The sequence below is a fragment of the Schistocerca americana genome, chromosome 3 (genome assembly GCF_021461395.2).
Source record: "Schistocerca americana isolate TAMUIC-IGC-003095 chromosome 3, iqSchAmer2.1, whole genome shotgun sequence".
Lineage (NCBI taxonomy): Eukaryota > Metazoa > Arthropoda > Insecta > Orthoptera > Acrididae > Schistocerca > Schistocerca americana.
Window position 1 is genome coordinate 354,855,412 of NC_060121.1, and position 22,213 is coordinate 354,877,624.

At 40.6% G+C, this 22,213-nt stretch overlaps 1 protein-coding gene across 1 annotated transcript in view; it reads right to left on the reverse strand.

The window, feature by feature from the left end:
- The window catches only part of LOC124607477, a 290,949-nt gene that overhangs the window by 15,556 nt on the left and 253,180 nt on the right, over nt 1-22,213 (reverse strand). Inside the window, exons 7-10 of the mRNA XM_047139833.1 lie at nt 16,792-17,183; nt 13,385-13,554; nt 13,134-13,301; nt 3,023-3,226 (exon numbers count right to left, since the gene is read on the reverse strand). Of these exons, the coding sequence (XP_046995789.1) occupies nt 3,023-3,226; nt 13,134-13,301; nt 13,385-13,554; nt 16,792-17,183 (934 nt within the window). The remainder of the gene's footprint in view (nt 1-3,022; nt 3,227-13,133; nt 13,302-13,384; nt 13,555-16,791; nt 17,184-22,213) is intronic.

The window sequence follows — 22,213 nt, forward strand, 5'->3', positions numbered from 1 at the left end:
TGATGTTATGTCTTTTGTCCCTCTCCTCCATTAGCTCAATACTCAAAAACACAGAATATACTGGCAAAAATAATTGAACTAGTAATTATTGTATGGTTCCATTCACTACATTTTACTATACAAATTCCCTTTTTATAGATAACGAAGAAAAGAAAACTGTTTTCTGTCTCTAAGTATTTATTATTTCACTTTATATTCATGTGATGCAGCATCTACATCTATGTCTACATGGATACTCTGCAAATCACACTAAAGTGTCTGGCAGAGGGTTCATTGAACAGCAGAAAGCATAATTATGTTATTTACAATGAAAGAGTGCTGTGCTCCATTTTAAGTTTCTCTATCAGCAGTAGTGTCAGCTGCATGTCCTGAAGGTAAGTATTGGCCAGCCTTTCTGCCTTTTGATGATTTTAGCTATTATCCACTCTATTTATCCCACTGCAGACTAGGGCTTGGGCTGGATGGGTGTGGATAGGTTATTTTGAGACCCACTTTGCCTGGTGCTTTAACCAAAATCTGTCCAGCCTGGGTGACCCTGATGGCAGTTGTGCTACCACTGGCCTTTGACCTTCACTGAAGTACGTGAACCTTTTGGCCCATATGGACAGTGCGTTGTAACGCAGTGTCTCCTGGCAGCCAAAATGAATTTGGAAACAGTCTCCTCAAGGGAGACCAAAGAGAGGATGGCCACCTAGAACATGGAAGGAAAGGGTCTAGGAGGCAATAATGGCCAGAGGCCTGCTGGAAAGAGATAGGCTGAATAGCAACAGGTGGAAATTATGTAACAAAAAGCAGTGACAGCTGTAAATAACATTCAGATGCAATGGCCATGATCCTGGTGATTCACTTTCTGTTATTACGAGGCATGTTTTTAAAGTAAGTACCATTTTGAAATTCTGCAGCTAGTGCTGCACTGTGGTCAGCATTTGGCACATGCATTTGGCATGTTTACATTTGTTTGTGAGTCTTAGAAACATCTCCTTTGATTGAGAATCCTGCCAAATGTGAAATACGTGTTGTGCTGTGATTCATCTTTCTTAGTAGTAAAGGCATGAAAGTGACTGAAATTGATCATCAGATCAATGAAGTTTATGGAGAAAACAGTATGAGTGATGGATAATAGCTATTAAAGATGGCTGCACAAATGTGTATGATGAGAATGAAATGGGTGACTTTCAGTCATTACTGACACTTTGGTGCAGGAAGTTTATGAAATATTGAGAGGAAATAGATGATTTATGATTTTGATGTTATGTGATGAGTTTCCTCAAGTGTCAAGGAGTGTATTTTATGCAGCTTTTACACAAAGTTTAAATTATCTAAAGTTATGCTCACACTGGGTACCGAAAATGCTGACAGGTGCACAAAAGCAAATGTGGGCTACATAAGATCTGAACCAAAGCAGGAATCCATGGAATGGTGGCATTCAACATCATCCAAGAAAGTAAAGTTCTGCACACAATTTCTGCCTGAAAAATCATGCATATTGTTTTTTGGGACAAGAAAGGGGTGTTACTTGTGGATTTTTTGCCTTGTGGTGACACCGTAAATTCTACATTTTATTGTGAGACCTTCAAAAAACTTCATTGTGCAATGCAAAATAAAAAGTGTGGCTGGCTGAGGAAGGGAATTGTTTTGCTTCATGACAATGTCCCTACACACACAGCCAATAGAACTCGAGAGCTGAGTGGATTATTTGTCTGCTAAAAACTTTATCACCCTCTGCACAGCCCTGACCTAGCATCCAGTGATTACCATGTGTTCCTGGTCTGAAGAAGCCCCTGGATGATCAGAGCCATGATGACAATGAAGATATCAAAATGACCATGCTGCAGTTGGTTGTCTAATCAGGCAGTAGATTTCTATGAGATTAGTATTCAGCAGCTGGTTGTATGATAATATTGGTGGGAACGATGCAGAAAGGCGGATTAAAGTACAGGATTTCATATAAAAACAAAATTGCTATGAAAGGCCTACTTCTTTTATTTTTGTTTTAAAATAGTACTTAGTGAAAAACATACTTCTTGCCATCATATCTGTACAGTGAATATATAGCCCATAGTATAAATTTTTTTTACTAACATAAGGCAGCAGTCTTCCTGTAAGTATAATGAATGTACACACATATCACACAATCTCCACTACTAAGCATGTGTTTCTAATACTTTGTAGTCAACTTTCATTTGGCAGGGACTGAACTTCCTGATATGTACAAGACAAATATTCAATGGACTTACCACATAATAACTACTGTACTTAAAAAATAGTTCTTTTCTAGTTTTTTACAAAAACTTTATTTGTTAAAAGTCTAGTTTTTCTTGTGCAGTCTCGTTTCCACATGTATTAAAATACTTTGTTTTCTATCTACAAACTAAGATGTTCAATTATTATTACATATACCTACAACTTATTACATATACCTACAACAATAGGAACACGGTAATACAATTCTTGTGACATTAAGAATACAAATATTGACTTTACTAAAGCTAATGAGGTACATAATATTAGTCCATAGTAACTGTCTTTTTTAATGAAGAAACAACTCATTAAACAACTCTGCAGTTCATTCTTTCTTACTGGAGTTTATGATATACTGAGCGGGGAAAAGTGTGTGTGTGAGTGTGTGGGAGAGGGGAGAGAGAGAGAGAGAGAGAGAGAGAGAGAGAGAGAGAGAGAGATATTATTTCTAGGTGACACTGATAAAATTATGACAGTAGTTCAGTATTGTGGTAGAATTAAGTAATGAAAAAGGTGCCTGAGAGTTTTGTTTTATGAAGGAAGTGAAGAGAGATTTTGGCCTTGATGTAAAAGACACAAAAATTCTTAACGCATAACAAATCTACAATTAATGGAATATTTAATATGAATGGTCACAAAACATTCTATCTAAATAACAGGTACTTTTGACTGTGACTTGAGTCACATTAATTCCTTCTCAAATGATCTGCATACTTTTGTTAGCGAAGTAGAACTGTTATAAGTAAGGTAGCCAGGCACGAGCAAAGCAAGGTTCCAGTACCTTGCGTGACACCTGAACTGCGAGGCCCAGTAGTACCCTTGGCTGGACAGCATGCCTTCAGACAGCAGTAATACACTGAGAAATACACAGTAGCAATTACTGCAGCTACCACAGCACCCACACGATACACTGTCAGCAGAGACAACACTTCTGCGTCAGCGTGAGCACTTAGTAATGCTGCAACCAGTGCCCCCAAGCATCGACCTATTGAAAACAAAAAGTATAAACAAATTATTAACTTAAAGGTACCAAAAGAAAAGATAAATTTAAAACACATTTTTCAATCCACTAATGAATTATTTACCATGCTAAAACATGAAGTAAAAAGAAATTCTAGAATTATTTCAGAAAATTAGTTTTATATTGTATTTTGGCCAGTTTGGTGATACTTCTTATCTTGTACAAGTCCTTTCTTCTCTGTACACATACTACACTACTCACAATAAATAATAGTTTTGCATATTTCAAACTTTGTCTCCCCTTATAGTTTTCCTACCCTTCTGCTGTGTTAACTTTCTTGGATGCCTTTGCATGTATCACTAATTCCATCCACTCCACATTTTATACTTCATCTGCCTATTTGATTTGTTTTTTACACTCTTCTGTAGAATCACATTCAAATGCATTCAGCTTCTTCTCTGGCTCACTCTGTGCCCATGTCTCACTACCATACAATATTTTCTCCTCGACTTACACTTTAGAACTTTCTCAAAATTTGTTCACGTGTCTGATGACAGTAAACTTCTTTTGGTGGAGGAAAGTTTTTCTGAGATTGACCTTATCTTTGTAATATCTCATTTTCATTGGCCATTTTGTTCAATATTAGTTCCCAGATATTAGTAGCCTATAGCAGGCTTTGAAAGAAGAAAAAAAACATGTATCTGTGTTATGAATAATCTCAGTGTTCCTTACATCACTGGATATTCAATGTTAAAAAATTATCAGTACCATTACTTGCTAAAAATATTAATAAGTTAATTCACATTCACTGAATGAAAATAGCTGAAGAAATGCACATACAATGTGTGATGTGTGTATACTCTGTTATTCATTAGTACCTCTGGGGTTTGAGAAGACAGCTGTGCAAAAACTACAAGACATAAAGAAATACACATATATAAGTAGTCAGAGCATCTCTACAAGTTTTCAACTCATATTACATGTGCTCAAAAAGACATCATTTGTGATGCAGCAAATGTCAATACAATAGTATTCCAATTATTCCAGATTAAGTGGCAGTGAAGACAGGAATAGAGGATCTTTGACATAACTCCATAAGAAGAAATCACAAGGGGTTAGGTCAGGTGACCATGGGGACCACTGGAAAACAGTTGAGTCATGATACAAAGCATGTCCAATCCAACATTGAGGCAATTTGGCACTGAGGTAATCATGAACATTTTCAAGTGTTGTGGAGCACTGTATTGTTGCAAAATGAAGTCTCCATTTTCTTGTTGAAATGAAATGTGTGTATGTGTCTAGGACCTCCCATTGTGTAGACCAGTCACCTGGTGGAAACCTTTTTTGTTGATGCTGCTTTGGCAACTTGCATGTTGAACTTTCTTGCTGCAGTTGTGGTGTAAGCAGTTTTCTGCATACAGAAAAATGGTTCATAAACTTTTCAAGAGGACATGGCACAAAAGATGTTAACTTTAAGTGAATCATGAATGAATTCCACAATTTAGAGAGTATATTCTATGTTACAAACATGCACATTATGATGATTCACTTTTACAGGTACATGAAATGCCACTTCGTCACTGAAAACCAGCTTTCGTACAGAACTATCTTCCTGTAGTAGTCACAGAAAGTAATTGCAAAAGTCAGAATGACACTAACTGTCCAGAATAGTCAGCACATGTAACATCTGCAGCTGGCATGGTTTTACACACCAGTGTTTGTGTATAATGCCCAGACAGTTGAGTGCATTATCCATAGTTCTTTGTTCGCACATGTCATATTTCTTCAGGCTCCCAATGAATGATTCCCACATGCCCTCCACCTTCTCAACGGATGGTTCCATCTGGCCTGCTTTCTTCACACCACATAAGCAGCCAATTTCGTGGAATGTGCTGAATCACCCATGGATTGTTTTGTCTGTTGGAGCTAATATCTGGTATGAGACTATGACTGAACCATCACAAAAGTCTCACATTTAATGAATTCAAGGACATGAAAGGCATACGTCCCTTCATTTTATGCCATGTTCTGACACTGTTGGTCTCTAGTGATGCAACTACACCATGGTGCATATTATGAATTAAAACTGGAAGAGATGCTCTATGCCTTCATATGTGTCATTTTCTGTGTGTATTGTAGTTTTTGCACAGATGTCTTCTGAAACCCCAGAAATATATTGGAATAACCCTGAACTTAGTTCTGGAGCTGAGTTGAAACATTCCACATTATAGTGAGATACTGAAAACATAATACATAGAACACAATATCCTCCCAACTAATAAATAATACAAGATGATTATACGAGGGCTATTCAGAAAGTAGGGAACGTTTTGGCACTAAAAAAAAAAGTACAAGAAATACATTTTGTTATATATATCTGAAAGAGCACTGACATACTACTTTTCCACATAGTCACCAAACACATTGAGGCACTTATCATAGCAGTGGACAAGCTTAGAAAGACTTTCATCATAAAATTCTGCCACCTGAGACTTCAGCTATTGAGTCACACCCACCTGGAGTCATTATCAAAGTGCTGCATTGCAAGCCAGTTCTTAATCCTGGGAAACAAGTGGAAGTCGCTTGGCACAAGATCAGGGCTGTAGGGCAGATGAGGGAAAATTTCCCATTTGAATGAATTAAGGAGTTCTTTAGTGCGGTTTGCCATTGAGGTCGGGTATTGTTGTGCAAAAATAAAATTTTGGATGTCAGCTTTCCTCAGAGTTTGTTTTGAACTACTCTTCTAAGGGTGTGCAAGGCAAAAGCTCCGTTATTGCGAAGCGATGATTTTCACGAATCATTTAATCAGCTTCAGCGAAAAGATTGTCAGTCACAATGCTTGGGCATCCACTCTTCTCTTCATCATGAATGACGGTTCAGCCATTTTTAAACTGAATGCACCATTTCTAGACAGAATGTTCACTCATGCATTGTTTCCGTACACTTTGCACAGTTCACGATAAATTTATATAGATTTTAGGATTTTTGCCAACAAAAACCGTATTACTGACCGCACCTCACAACTGGTGGGATTTTCGATTGCAGCATACATTTCAAATTCGATTATCCAAGAAACTAGATGCGCAGAGATGTTCTCGCTATCACAGATGGATGCCAACTGAGCTGCCGAGCATGCAGATACCAAAATATACGCAATCGGCGCGGGCCTAGCGGCGTCAGACGGAAACGTTCCCTACTTTCTGAATAGCCCTCATAATTAAACTTTTACTCCTTGAGAGAGGTCCCATGAAAAACAAGTGATTGCAGGACAATAAAACTTTGTGGAAACATTTGTAAGGACATGCAGAAGAGAAATAATGATAAGCGATTGAGAGAGACTCATTTTATTTTCCACATGAGAGGGTAATATCTGTTAATTGTGTACTACGTTTAGATTCCAGGATACCAACATTGCTCAATGTGATAACCACCCACATCCATGGCAGCCTGGAAGTATACCATTTCAGTTTTTGCAGCACTTTTTGAATGGTGGACCACGGAAAGTTCAACCTGTCATGACAGCTCATGCACTACTTGAATACCGCACATTGCATGCAGCATTCTCAGCCATGGCAACAGTAACTTCAACAATTTGTGGTGCAGTTGGCTGTCTGCCTCTCCCAGGAACAATTCCCAAATTGACAGCTAATTCAAACTTCTGAATCATGTTCAACCCTGTTGTGGAAAGAAGACCTTCCCATATTCCTTGAATACCTTTATACTTGTGAAGAGCAGTGGTGTTATTGCTGTTGTTGTGATAAAACAGCTTTACGAGTAAAGCCCAGCTCACATTGCCTAGACCTATGTTGTACACTGTAACGCACACTGATACTTGTGTTTCAGCTCTATGTAACTATACCACTAATGTTACCTAATGGCAAGTTATGACACTAACAGTACTAACAATGCAGATCCTGCATTGCAGAATCTGAACACCATTCCTATAAAGTGGGGTACATGTATAGTAGTAAATAGTTTCCCATCTACACTGGTGCAAGTAGTGGAAGTTTAGTTTCAATGTCCTTGTATTTCATGTCAACTCTTTAACTGAAAATCCAACACATCCACTGTTTGTGATGGTTAAATTTACTCTCGTATGAGGCACTTGGATCTCAATGGGGATTCAACTTTTGCATTCAAGGTTTTACTTTATCACAGTAAGGAAAAAATGACTCACTACTGTGTGTGGAAACTTATCAGAAACAATGTTTTACATTCCAGATCTCAGTAATTAATTTGATAATTATGAAACTCCTGTACTTATCCCATAAAAAGATATTTTGAAAATTCAGCTCTAAGATGATGCAGATATCCTTTCAACATACCACTCATCATTCCCACAGCAGAGAAAATATTAAAAGTCAGGGCCAGTTAATTTCAGATGATATCAACAGTGAAAATTAAAACACAAAATCAAAAAGCACCAATAATCCTGTGTAGAACTGTTAAATAAGAGATGGGTAAGTTTTGCAGGCATCTCCATTAATCATTTACACCTTCAAAGATAGGTGTCATTTTGAAGAGTCTAAAGCAAGTATATAAAACAGTGTGACAGAAATGAATATTAGGTAGTATTATATATAAAAACAAAGATGAGGTGACTTACCGAACAAAAGCGCTGGCAGGTCGATAGACACACAAACAAACACAAACACACACACAAAATTCAAGCTTTCGCAACAAACTGTTGCCTCATCAGGAAAGAGGGAAGGAGAGGGGAAGACGAAAGGAAGTGGGTTTTAAGGGAGAGGGTAAGGAGTCATTCCAATCCCGGGAGCGGAAAGACTTACCTTAGGGGGAAAAAAGGACAGGTATACACTCGCACACACGCACATATCCATCCACACATACAGACACAAGCAGACATATTTAAAGACAAAGAGTTTGGGCAGAGATGTCAGTCGAGGCAGAAGTGTAGAGGCAAAGAAGTTGTTGAAAGACAGGTGAGGTATGAGTGGCGGCAACTTGAAATTAGCGGAGATTGAGGCCTGGCGGATGACGAGAAGAGAGGATATACTGAAGGGCAAGTTCCCATCTCCGGAGTTCGGATAGGTTGGTGTTGGTGGGAAGTATCCAGATAACCCGGACGGTGTAACACTGTGCCAAGATGTGCTGGCTGTGCACCAAGGCATGTTTAGCCACAGGGTGATCCTCATTACCAACAAACACTGTCTGCCTGTGTCCATTCATGCGAATGGACAGTTTGTTGCTGGTCATTCCCACATAGAATGCATCACAGTGTAGGCAGGTCAGTTGGTAAATCACGTGGGTGCTTTCACACGTGGCTCTGCCTCTGATCGTGTACACCTTCCGGGTTACAGGACTGGAGTAGGTGGTGGTGGGAGGGTGCATGGGACAGGTTTTGCATCGGGGGCAGTTACAAGGATAGGAGCCAGAGGGTAGGGAAGGTGGTTTGGGGATTTCATAGGGATGAACTAACAGGTTACGAAGGTTAGGTGGACGGCGGAAAGACACTCTTGGCGGAGTGGGGAGGATTTCATGAAGGATGGATCTCATTTCAGGGCAGGATTTGAGGAAGTCGTATCCCTGCTGGAGAGCCACATTCAGAGTCTGGTCCAGTCCCGGAAAGTATCCTGTCACAAGTGGGGCACTTTTGTGGTTCTTCTGTGGGGGATTCTGGGTTTGAGGGGACGAGGAAGTGGCTCTGGTTATTTGCTTCTGTACCAGGTCGGGAGGGTAGTTGCGGGATGCGAAAGCTGTTTTCAGGTTGTTGGTGTAATGATTCAGGGATTCCGGACTGGAGCAGATTCGTTTGCCACGAAGACCTAGGCTGTAGGGAAGGGACCGTTTGATGTGGAATGGGTGGCAGCTGTCATAATGGAGGTACTGTTGCTTGTTGGTGGGTTTGATGTGGACGGACGTGTGAAGTTGGCCATTGGACAGGTGGAGGTCAACGTCAAGGAAAGTGGCATGGGATTTGGAGTAGGACCAGGTGAAACTGATGGAACCAAAGGAGTTGAGGTTGGAGAGGAAGTTCTGGAGTTCTTCTTCACTGTGAGTCCAGATCATGAAGATGTCATCAATAAATCTGTACCAAACTTTGGGTTGGCAGACTTGGGTAACCAAGAAGGCTTCCTCTAAGCGACCCATGAATAGGTTGGCGTACGAGGGGGCCATCCTGGTGCCCATGGCTGTTCCCTTTAATTGTTGGTATGTCTGGCCCTCAAAAGTGAAGAAGTTGTGGGTCAGGATGAAGCTGGCTAAGGTGATGAGGAAAGAGGTTTTAGGTAGGGTGGCAGGTGATCGGCGTGAAAGGAAATGCTCCATCGCAGCGAGGCCCTGGACGTGCGGAATATTTGTGTATAAGGACGTGGCATCAATGGTTACAAGGATGGTTTCCGGGGGTAACAGATTGGGTAAGGATTCCAGGCGTTCAAGGAAGTGGTTGGTGTCCTTGATGAAGGATGGGAGACTGCATGTAATGGGTTGAAGGTGTTGATCTACGTAGGCAGAGATGCGTTCTGTGGGGGCTTGGTAACCAGCTACAATGGGGCGGCCGGGATGATTGGGTTTGTGGATTTTAGGAAGAAGGTAGAAGGTAGGGGTGCGGGGTGTCGGTGGGGTCAGGAGGTTGATGGAGTCAGGTGAAAGGTTTTGCAGGGGGCCTAAGGTTCTGAGGATTCCTTGAAGCTCCGCCTGGACATCGGGAATGGGGTTACCTTGGCAAACTTTGTATGTGGTGTTGTCTGAAAGCTGACGCAGTCCCTCAGCCACATACTCCCGACGATCAAGTACCACGGTCGTGGAACCCTGTCCTACACCCGTACTCTCTGCTGGAAGTATCACTTTGCCACGAAGAAAAATGATCCTAATCCTACTCCTAATGATCCGACTCCTCAAGACACCATCCAAATTGAACCCTGCCTGGAACAGTTCCGTCCTCCGTCACAGCGGGACCCACCTCCTCTTCCTCAAAATCACCCTCTCCAAACCTTCCAGGAATTTCTGACTTCCAGCCTTGCATCTCAATCCTTCTTAAAAAACCTTAATCCTACACCCAACATCACCACTGCTGAAGCCCAGGCTATCCGTGATCTGAAGGCTGACCGATCCATCGTCATTCTTCCGGCGGACAAGGGTTCCACGACCGTGGTACTTGATCGTCGGGAGTATGTGGCTGAGGGACTGCGTCAGCTTTCAGACAACACCACATACAAAGTTTGCCAAGGTAACCCCATTCCCGATGTCCAGGCGGAGCTTCAAGGAATCCTCAGAACCTTAGGCCCCCTGCAAAACCTTTCACCTGACTCCATCAACCTCCTGACCCCACCGACACCCCGCACCCCTACCTTCTACCTTCTTCCTAAAATCCACAAACCCAATCATCCCGGCCGCCCCATTGTAGCTGGTTACCAAGCCCCCACAGAACGCATCTCTGCCTACGTAGATCAACACCTTCAACCCATTACATGCAGTCTCCCATCCTTCATCAAGGACACCAACCACTTCCTTGAACGCCTGGAATCCTTACCCAATCTGTTACCCCCGGAAACCATCCTTGTAACCATTGATGCCACGTCCTTATACACAAATATTCCGCACGTCCAGGGCCTCGCTGCGATGGAGCATTTCCTTTCACGCCGATCACCTGCCACCCTACCTAAAACCTCTTTCCTCATCACCTTAGCCAGCTTCATCCTGACCCACAACTTCTTCACTTTTGAGGGCCAGACATACCAACAATTAAAGGGAACAGCCATGGGCACCAGGATGGCCCCCTCGTACGCCAACCTATTCATGGGTCGCTTAGAGGAAGCCTTCTTGGTTACCCAAGTCTGCCAACCCAAAGTTTGGTACAGATTTATTGATGACATCTTCATGATCTGGACTCACAGTGAAGAAGAACTCCAGAACTTCCTCTCCAACCTCAACTCCTTTGGTTCCATCAGTTTCACCTGGTCCTACTCCAAATCCCATGCCACTTTCCTTGACGTTGACCTCCACCTGTCCAATGGCCAACTTCACACGTCCGTCCACATCAAACCCACCAACAAGCAACAGTACCTCCATTATGACAGCTGCCACCCATTCCACATCAAACGGTCCCTTCCCTACAGCCTAGGTCTTCGTGGCAAACGAATCTGCTCCAGTCCGGAATCCCTGAATCATTACACCAACAACCTGAAAACAGCTTTCGCATCCCGCAACTACCCTCCCGACCTGGTACAGAAGCAAATAACCAGAGCCACTTCCTCGTCCCCTCAAACCCAGAATCCCCCACAGAAGAACCACAAAAGTGCCCCACTTGTGACAGGATACTTTCCGGGACTGGACCAGACTCTGAATGTGGCTCTCCAGCAGGGATACGACTTCCTCAAATCCTGCCCTGAAATGAGATCCATCCTTCATGAAATCCTCCCCACTCCGCCAAGAGTGTCTTTCCGCCGTCCACCTAACCTTCGTAACCTGTTAGTTCATCCCTATGAAATCCCCAAACCACCTTCCCTACCCTCTGGCTCCTATCCTTGTAACCGCCCCCGATGCAAAACCTGTCCCATGCACCCTCCCACCACCACCTACTCCAGTCCTGTAACCCGGAAGGTGTACACGATCAGAGGCAGAGCCACGTGTGAAAGCACCCACGTGATTTACCAACTGACCTGCCTACACTGTGATGCATTCTATGTGGGAATGACCAGCAACAAACTGTCCATTCGCATGAATGGACACAGGCAGACAGTGTTTGTTGGTAATGAGGATCACCCTGTGGCTAAACATGCCTTGGTGCACAGCCAGCACATCTTGGCACAGTGTTACACCGTCCGGGTTATCTGGATACTTCCCACCAACACCAACCTATCCGAACTCCGGAGATGGGAACTTGCCCTTCAGTATATCCTCTCTTCTCGTCATCCGCCAGGCCTCAATCTCCGCTAATTTCAAGTTGCCGCCACTCATACCTCACCTGTCTTTCAACAACTTCTTTGCCTCTACACTTCTGCCTCGACTGACATCTCTGCCCAAACTCTTTGTCTTTAAATATGTCTGCTTGTGTCTGTATGTGTGGATGGATATGTGCGTGTGTGCGAGTGTATACCTGTCCTTTTTTCCCCCTAAGGTAAGTCTTTCCGCTCCCGGGATTGGAATGACTCCTTACCCTCTCCCTTAAAACCCACTTCCTTTCGTCTTCCCCTCTCCTTCCCTCTTTCCTGATGAGGCAACAGTTTGTTGCGAAAGCTTGAATTTTGTGTGTGTGTTTGTGTTTGTTTGTGTGTCTATCGACCTGCCAGCGCTTTTGTTCGGTAAGTCACCTCATCTTTGTTTTTATATATAATTTTTCCCACGTGGAATGTTTCCTTCCATTATATTGATATTAGGTAGTATCCAACAAATGTTTTGTTTCAGTAGGCTTTCATACAACTGGACTAGATATTCAAAAATAAGACACATGATACCAATGCAGTATGACATGAAATATTTCATTCTCCATAGGGTTATCTACGTAATTCCGATCAGCCTCCTCCCACAAAAAAGGGCTTTGAATCTTCTCTTGTTATTTATGTTTTCTGTACATTCAGCTAAATTTGACCCACGGGGTATATCAGCAAACACTCCAGTTAAAGGTGGTAATTCTATTCAGCTAACATCTCTTTTATCAACATGGTGATTCCTTAGCTTCCTGGGTATGTGAACTGAAAGATCACAGACAACATCTCTGAATTTACTGAATAACATAAACTTGTAAGTACCATTTATGAAGTTTGTATAAAACTTACACCTAATGAATTCCTAGGTGAACCAACATAAAATAACTGAGCTATACAACTGTCAGAGTATGTAGTAATAAAAGTGCATGAGAAAATGGCATTCAATATCTTCTAGTTCAAAAACTTGTAAAAAAACCTTGAAATCGTGATATTTGTGATTATTATACACCTGTTTTTGTAAGAGGTAAAATAATAGTACACACCTAAACAGAAATGGAAGATGACTGCCATTCCCTGAGCAGTTGCAGTGAGATGCCGAGGAGCAAGGTGACGGGTATACAGGATCGCTGTCACCCACATGAGGCTCAACGTGAAAACTTCCATTATTTCACAAGGCAGAGACCACCATGCATTTGAGAGATATGAAAACACTGAAAATAAAAATTTACTTTACACATGTTCAAACTGTAAACAAAAATGTTTAATTTCAGAATACTGAATACAATTTGATTACCTGTAAATCTTATGATGTAGAAAATAAAAGCAATGATGAGTAAATTGGTATGACCACAGTATTCCACTACATGCTCAGCATTCCACAAAAATGGAATGGCACAGAGTGCTCCAACTGTCACTGTCAGTCCTATAATTAGTTGGTTATGGTCTTCTAACTCCATCAAATGCCTAAAATTAAGAGCATTTAATTAGCACTAGCAAAGATATTTTCTATAAATTCCCATAAAAATGATAATTATCAAACTGAAATACAAACAATTAGTATTAACAAGATTATTATGAAGCCTCTTTCATTTGTGTAAAACTATTCAACTATTAATGCACCATGAAATTAAAAAGATAAACCACATATGTGAATAAAACACAACCACTAAATTATTATCTGTTGCAAGTAATAAAGATTGCAATTTATTACAGAATTGTGAAATTTCAGAATTATTTGGAAGCTACGGCAAGGAACAGCTTTTGAAAAAACAAAAAATTGAATACATAGTCATCTAGCATTAAAGTGTCTAACTTGGTTTAGAGAAAGTTGACTGACAATAATAACAGATGTCAACAAATGGAAGTTAAACACAGAAAATTGAATTATTAAGGTCTCTATCAAGTCTCAATTGAACAAGACGAATACCTTGTGGAGTACAAGTAAGTTGTGCCTGTATGTCACAAAACATGTTGTAAGCCTATACAGTACGTTTGAGGAGGAAGCAGACACACTGGAAGCATAGTAATGACTTTTTTGAAGAAAGACATCATTACATTTCTTTCTCAATAGTTTATGAGATATATTTGATCTGCCTGGATAGCCGTGCGTGTTAAAGCACCAAGCACCACTTCCAGGATGGGAAGCTGTGCCAGTCAGCCTGGATGGACTGGTACCTGCCTCAGTACATGAAACAAACACACACACACACACACACACACACACACACACACTCACTCTCTCTCTCTCTCTCTCTCTCTCTCTCTCTCTCTCTCTCTCTCTCTCTCTCTCTCTCCATTCACAAGGGGGAGGGGGGTTGTGTGTGTGTGTGTGTGTGTGTGTGTGTGTGTGTGTGTGTGTGTGTGTGTGTTTTCAGTCTTGTTTGTGTGTCTTGTCATGCACTGAGTGCCTCTACTATTTGGTAAGATGTTACCTTTATTCCTAAATTCTTTATATTCTACCACAACTTTCCATTACCAAGCTTGGCAGAGATATTTGTAAGATACAGTAGTCATAAATGTTGTCCAGTAAGAAACACACGGAGCTGAAGAATGCATAACTGTGATTTTAAAACAGATTTTGACAACTCATATGCTACATTGGTAAATTTAGGATAGTAATGGAATATGTAGCGGCAAAGTGGAAATAGATGGGACTTGAAAAATAACGGTCTTTAACTTGGGATTCAAAAATGGACAGATGTACATCAATAGTTTTGAAATGTGGTGTAGCCAAATTAGAGTGTTTTGATGGAAACCACAGTACTTAACAGGCACCAGAAAAGCAACCAATGCTCATCTTTCATGAAAATTATTTACACCATAGCCCTATAAGTAAACTGCATCACAGTAGATTCTACAGATTTGATGGAGCATCAAATGGTGTAACAAATCACTTTGCACATTGTTACTGTCTGATGGACATCCAAACACAAGCATTACTTACTGGAATGCCTACAGCAAAAAATTAAAATATGATCTATGTAGAACAATGCTTATATGACTCATAGGCAGATTGTGTACATGACTTTCCCCCATCAAGTTAGCTGAGTGTGGCAGCAGGAAGGGGATCCATCACTAACATTAAAAATTAATAAAAGAAAATCCTGTGACTGCAAGACATCACTAGGAAGAAGAAGAACAAGAACAAGGAGAGGAAGAAGAAGAATAAGAAGAGAAAGAACAGTCCTAAAGAGGAAAGTATGAAACAAACAGATATGGTTTACAAAATAAAAGTACAGTAAACAATTTACTTTAAAAAATGCAAGTTTGTATGTCCAATATACCACAATGAATGAACAAATGTACAAATGAAGCTATTTCATGTCTTCATGTGATAAAGAATAATTATTATTCAACCCCTTACATTCCTCTGATCACAAAGGATCCACATAATAATATGCCAGGACGGAAATTTATCCTACAGTTTCTGTAAATGGCTTAAGAACAACACAAGTGAACAAATAGGTAAAACATTTAGTCATAAAGGAAATTTTTAATGTTGTGAAATAGTCCTGTTCATCTATAATACACTGCCTTGAGGGAAAAGTGCTTACTTTGTTATGAAACTATTTGTGATGGTGTATTAGTGAGTAACTATCTTGACCTTGTCTTTATTCTGTGACAAGTTCCAGCAAAATTATTCAGCTCAGTGGCAATGGATGAGGACTTCACTACAGATGCGATCTTGTGCTCCTCCAGAACGCATAAATGGCTGAATTCCTGTACCACCTCATAGAAAATTACATATCGAAATGCTTTGAGCTTCGAAATACTTCGATCACAAATAATATTAGTGCTTCCAATCCACTTTATTTCTTTGGTGATACGAGACACACAGACTCATGGTTTGACTAGGTTTATCTGCATATCCAACACATATTCATATCTATTAATTACAATATCTGTCATCAACTTACTCATAACTAGAACAGAGGAGGCTTCATCTCTTAATATATTTTGGTGGTGTAAACATTGTCCCCTCACATTTTAAGTCGTATATACAAGAATTTTTAAGTAGCTGCATCAGTATACACATAATTACACACTGTATGAAAGTAAACTTCCTATGTAGCTGTATTGGAACATATCAGAGAGAAAAATCCTTACCTTCACATCATGCCCAATTCCCCAATTGTTTTGATCAAAACAGAAGTGTGTACTGGCTCTGTGTTATTTTGTGTTTAACTTGATATAGTTATTTTCTATTTTTGTAGACTGAATTATTTATGTTTTAGCTTATAGTTTCAGGAAATGAAAACATGAAATGAATTTTCAGTATCTGATTTAACCTCCTGACCCAGCACAATGAATAAATATCATGTCTTCTTTGTTAAGCACATTATTCTGCAGCATTTTATAATGTATCTTCCTTTTTATACACTGTGTAAGAAAACACTCTGCCAGTTTTAAAACCAATTTGTAAGGAAAAATTATCTAAATATGGGTACTATAGTTTAGAGTAAGCAATGTACTAGTGCAATCTTAGTGGTTTAGATTTTCTTAAAAAATTAAAAGTTGGTCAGTTCAGGTATCTTTCTTAAACTTCTTTTATATAAGACATGATTAAATACACTACTTTTTGTGAAACTTGTATAAGTTTAAAATATATTATTGCCACAAGAAGCTGCTCCATGTGTAGATCTCAAATGTAAAATACGCAATATGTACTTCATGTATCCAACTGTTACAATATTATCTTACCATGGCAAGTAGGAGTCCAGAGCACCCCAGAGACCTCCCATGAGCAGCAAGATAACAGAAAGGACAGCCAGCTCTCCACCATGTTTTTTGAGGCCTCCAAGAGGGTGCACATGAGCCCACCATTCTGGTCTGGAGAAGGGTAATGATCTTCCTGCCATTGCAACGACAGCAAAAATAGCCATCATTATAGCAAAAGCAATAAATGGCACAGGATATGCTGTGAGATCGAGCAGCCAAGTTATCACACCAACAATTGGGGCACAGATTGCAGCACCAATTCCTCCCCATGTGAATTCACGACCAATGCCACCTTTGTCTCTTGTAGCAATTACAAGAGCTGCATCTAAAAGTGCTAGTCCAGCTGTTGGAAATATGTCTGCAACAGATCGTATCTGAAAATAGGGAAAAAAAGAAATATTGGGTGAACAGAATCAATAAGAAACATTTATCGTTATCTTATTATATAAAATCTATGTTTCTGTTTTTAGTTTTGGTGGTATAGTGTCTAACTTCAAACAAGTTTCAGGAGTAAAAGGATCATTATAAAATGAATGACAAACCAGTAAAGCAGTCAGTGTGATAAGATTTTCTTTGATCTTGAAAGCTTTGTTGGAACTGCTAATGAAAAATTATAACAAAATCAAGTATAATGTTCTATTACATATGTAGCTGCCAAGTTCAGAAAGTTGTCTAAAGGCAGCGACAAGTTAAAACAGACAAAACTGGATAAGAAAAATGACTTATTAAAAATAACCAGTGGATCCCTCTCATCTTGGAGCCTGTGTGACTTGCCCTTTTCTTTTGCCTTCCGAACCAATTTCTCTCTCCTCCACAAGGGAGGAATCATTAGTTCCATAAGATAGGATAGTGTGTGTACTTCTATACTATTATATGTCTGTTAGCACAACTGCATGTAGAAATAAATTCTCAGTTGTTGCATTACTTCATTTTCTTGGTGAAATGTTAGATTTACTGTTGACGACCTGTTGTAAGTCCATTATTGAAATGCAGTACTCATTTAGATCTGTGGCCTGGTACTTTATTTTCCTTTATGTGCAAGGTACTTTATTTTCCTTTATGTGCAAATAGCCACTCCCCTCTCCTTTATACAAACATCAAAAATAGTTTTGCATCACCCCGGTTCCCAGAGCTCGTGAAGATAGACGTTGACTATGGATATTGTATCACAAACACAGTCCTTTAACTGTTCAGAGATGTCTCTAAACCCGCCAAAATAAGTAAACAACCATGCACGACCAGGGCCTATTAGGCAGAGGGGCCCCGACAGCCAATCAGTTCCAGTCATTCCACCAGGGGGGAGGTACAAGGCTTGTGTTGTCTGTAGTTCAACCATGCCTAGATGATCAATACCGTGGTTTGAACGTATCCACATTGTTACTTTGTACCAGGAAGGGCTCTCAACAAGGGAAGTGCCCAGGCATCTCGGAGTGAACCAAAGTGATGTTCCGACATGGAGGAGTTAGAGAGAGGCAGGAACTGTTGATGACATGCTTCACTCAGGCCGCCCCAGGGCTACTACTGAAGTGGATGACAGCTACCTACGGATTACGGTTCAGAGGAACCCTGACAGCATTGCCACCATGTTGAATAATGATTTTTGTGCAGCCACAGGACATCGTGTTACAACTCAAACTGTACGAAGTAGGCTGCATGATGCGCAACTTCACTCCCGATGTCCATGACGACGTCCATCTTTGCACCCATGACACCATGCAGCGCGGTACAGATGGGCCCAACAACATGCCAAATAGACTGCTCAGGATTGGCATCACGTTCTCTTCACCGATAAGTGTCGCATATGCCTTCAAGCAGACAATCGTCGGAAATGTGTTTGGAGGCAACCCGGTCAGGCTAAATGCCTTAGACACATTTTCCAGTGAGTGCAGCAAGGTGGAGGTTCCCTGCTGTTTTGGGGTGGCATTATGAGGGGCTGATGTATGCCACTGGTGGTTACGGAAGGCACCGTAATGGCTGTATGATACGTGAATGACATCCTACAACCAATAGTGCAACCATACCAGCAGCATATTGGTGAGGCATTCATGTTTATGGATAACAATTTGTGCCCCCATCATGCACATCTTGTGAATGACTTCCTTCAGAATAAAGACATTGCTCAACTAGAGTGACCAGCATGTTCTCCAGACATGAATCCTGTCGAGGATGCCTGGGATAGATTGAAAAGGGCTGTTTATGGACGATGTGACCCACCAACCACTCTGAGGGATCTACACTGAATCGCCGTTGAGGAGTGGGACAATCTGGACTGACAGTGCCCTGATGAATTTGTGGATGGTATGCCACTATGAATAAAGGCATGTACCAATGCAAGAGGACGTGCTGCTGGGTATTAGAGGTACCGGTGTGTACAGCAATCTGGACCACCACCTCTGAGGAGGAGGAGGAGATTAGTGTTTAACGTCCCGTCGACAACGAGGTCATTAGAGACGGAGCGCAAGCTCGGGTGAGGAAAGGATGGGGAAGAAAATCGGCCGTGCCCTTTCACAGGAACCATCCTGGCATTTGCCTGAAGCAATTTAGGGAAATCATGGAAAACCTAAATCAGGAGGGCCGGAGACGGGATTGAACCGTCGTCCTCCCGAATGCGAGTCCAGTGTGCTAACCACTGCGCCACCTCGCTCGGTCACCACCTCTGAAGATCTCGCTGTATGGTGGTACAACATGCAATGTATGGTTTTCATGAGCAATAAAAAGGGCTGAAATTATGTTTATGTTGATCTCTATTCCAATTTTCTGTACAGGTTCTGAAACTCTCTGAACTGAGGTGATGCAAAACTTTTTTTGATGTGTGTATTATGCCAGTTGTACACTAGCTTTTAACAATCTACTTGCATCTGATCAGTCTCTGTGACTTCCAAATAATATTCTATCATGTGGAGCATATCTGTAGAAATACCTTCAGATGTTTCAATATCCTGTAGTGATATAAGGAGCTCATATTTCTTATTTAAGAAGCATCTTATGTTTTAATGGAAAAATCCAAAAATATTGAAATTGTTATGCTTTGTGCTGTCTAAGTTGCGCTTTTTTCCCTCCACTGACCTGTGCAACTGTCTAGCTTTAAGGCAGCTCTGTCTTTTTGAAATATTTAAACTAAAAAATAATTACACGCATCATCTAAATATCTTCTTGGAAATAAGAATAATCTCTATCTTTTTTCTTTTACTTGGACCATCTCATTGGCACAGTAGTCTACAATAGACTGCTGCTATACGTGGAATAAGTTGTTTTGCATAATAGTATTGATTAAACAGGCATCCTATCAGACCATATGGCATTTCCCCAAGCTATGTTGCTGCACAGTCATACTTTCATGTTCAGTACATTTTGCACTGCATAATTTTACTCCTTGGCAGTAATCCTTTAACTTCATAATAAAGACGTACTTATTTTTTGCTGTGCCCCATACCTGTCATTTCACAGACAGATACTTAGTAAACATTTAATTTCACCAAAGACTCAGTTGCTCATCCAAGCTAATGTGCACAGGCAAAGGTCTATGATAAAGGAAGCCTCAGACCTGAAGCTGAAGAATGGAAAATGATGACCTCAGGAGAAAGTGAAACTGAATTAGGCATTTGAATATGATGCAAATGTGAAGACCTTGCAGATCTTGTATGCAGTTACATAACTCAGACAGCAGGTGAGTGAGATAAAGTAGAAAGGTAAGAACTGAAAACACTGCAATAGGTCCCAGTGTTATTACTTTATTGCTAACTAGTACTGCTACTCAAAAGGCAGCTTCTTCAGAGCAAAAATCATACTGGTAACCAACAGCTCTTCGCAAATACACAACTACAGTGCACTGAACTGACATAAACTCACATTGGAATGCTTTGTAGCTGTCTACATAATGTGGCATGCTGCCAGCTGGCATGATTTAGGTTCCAAAGATGCTGCCTTTGGAATAATTAAACTGGTTACCAGTAAACTAATAACACTGTGACCTGAAACACTGTTTTTTTATTCTTATTGGTTCATCAGTTCCTATTGTTCCTGCACCTCATGCCTGCATTTGAAAGTACCAAAATTCTTTCAAAAAATCACTGAGTGAAATGTGCAATTATTAAAATGCAAACAATATGAAATCAGGAATGAATTCAGTTTTTCTTCCATAGGAAACAGACATCAGCTTTTTATGTAGCAAAATTATTATGATGGATCTTCTTGCAGGTTACGGCTACCACATTATCTTCCATGTGCACATGACAACAGTTAAATGCACTGTTAAGGAAAATAAGTTCATGTGAGGCTTAATGACAATCACAGTCCACATTAAACTTACAAATATAAACAATATTATGAAAAGCTCCCCCCCCCCCCCCCCCCATACACACACGTGTAAATGGAGCTCAACTGGCTGCTGAGCCATGTGAGTCTGGTCTCAGTAATCAGAGACGTGTGTGTGTGTGTGTGTGTGTGTGTGTGTGTGTGAGAGAGAGAGAGAGAGAGAGAGAGAGAGAGAGAGAGATTCTGATGAAGGCCTTTTTGGCTAAAAGCTTACTTGTTTGACAATCTTTTTGTTGTGCCTATCTACAACCCAGCATCTACACTATATGGTGAGTAGTAATCTATTCTTTTCATAATATTGTCATTATTCCACCCTGGATTTTACAAATAAGAACAATATTTTCACTTTGACAGTTGCCAGCTCTTCCATGTCAAACACACCACATCATAATACTCTGACACCATCCACACATTACCCAGAGTTGCTTTTAGTTGCCTACCTAAACTATGCAACATCATAGTCAAACTCTTTAATATTCCCACATCAGCACAAACACTCCAAGGTTGCAACAACTAAACCAACTGCTGCCTACTCCAGTCCCACCACTGGCCAAACATACAACATTAAAGACATGGGCCACATGTGAAACTGCTCATGTAATTAGCCAACTGATGTATCTTCATTGCACAGCTTCCACAAGGTGGTGATCAATACCACACTGACAGAATTCATGAACTGACACAGATGAACTACATACCTTAGAGACACTGAATACCCAGTTACTGGCATGCTCTTTGCCAAGGCACAAGATCTTGAGAGCTTTCTACATTATACGGTCGATCTGAGCCTCTCACGTCTACATTTACATGACTACTCTCAAATCCACACTTAAGTGCTTGGCAGAAGTTCACTGAAACACTTTCAGACTATTTCTCTACCATTCCACACTGATATCTTTCTGTGTGAGCTATGATTTCTCTTATTTTATTACGATGGTCATTTCTCCCGATGTAGCCAGCCATCACAAATTATTTTTGCATTCAGAGAAGAAAGTTAGTGATTCAGATTTTGTGAAAACATCTTGCCATAATGAAGTACGCTTTTGTTTTAATGATTGCCACTCCAGCTTGCACATGATAATATAAAATA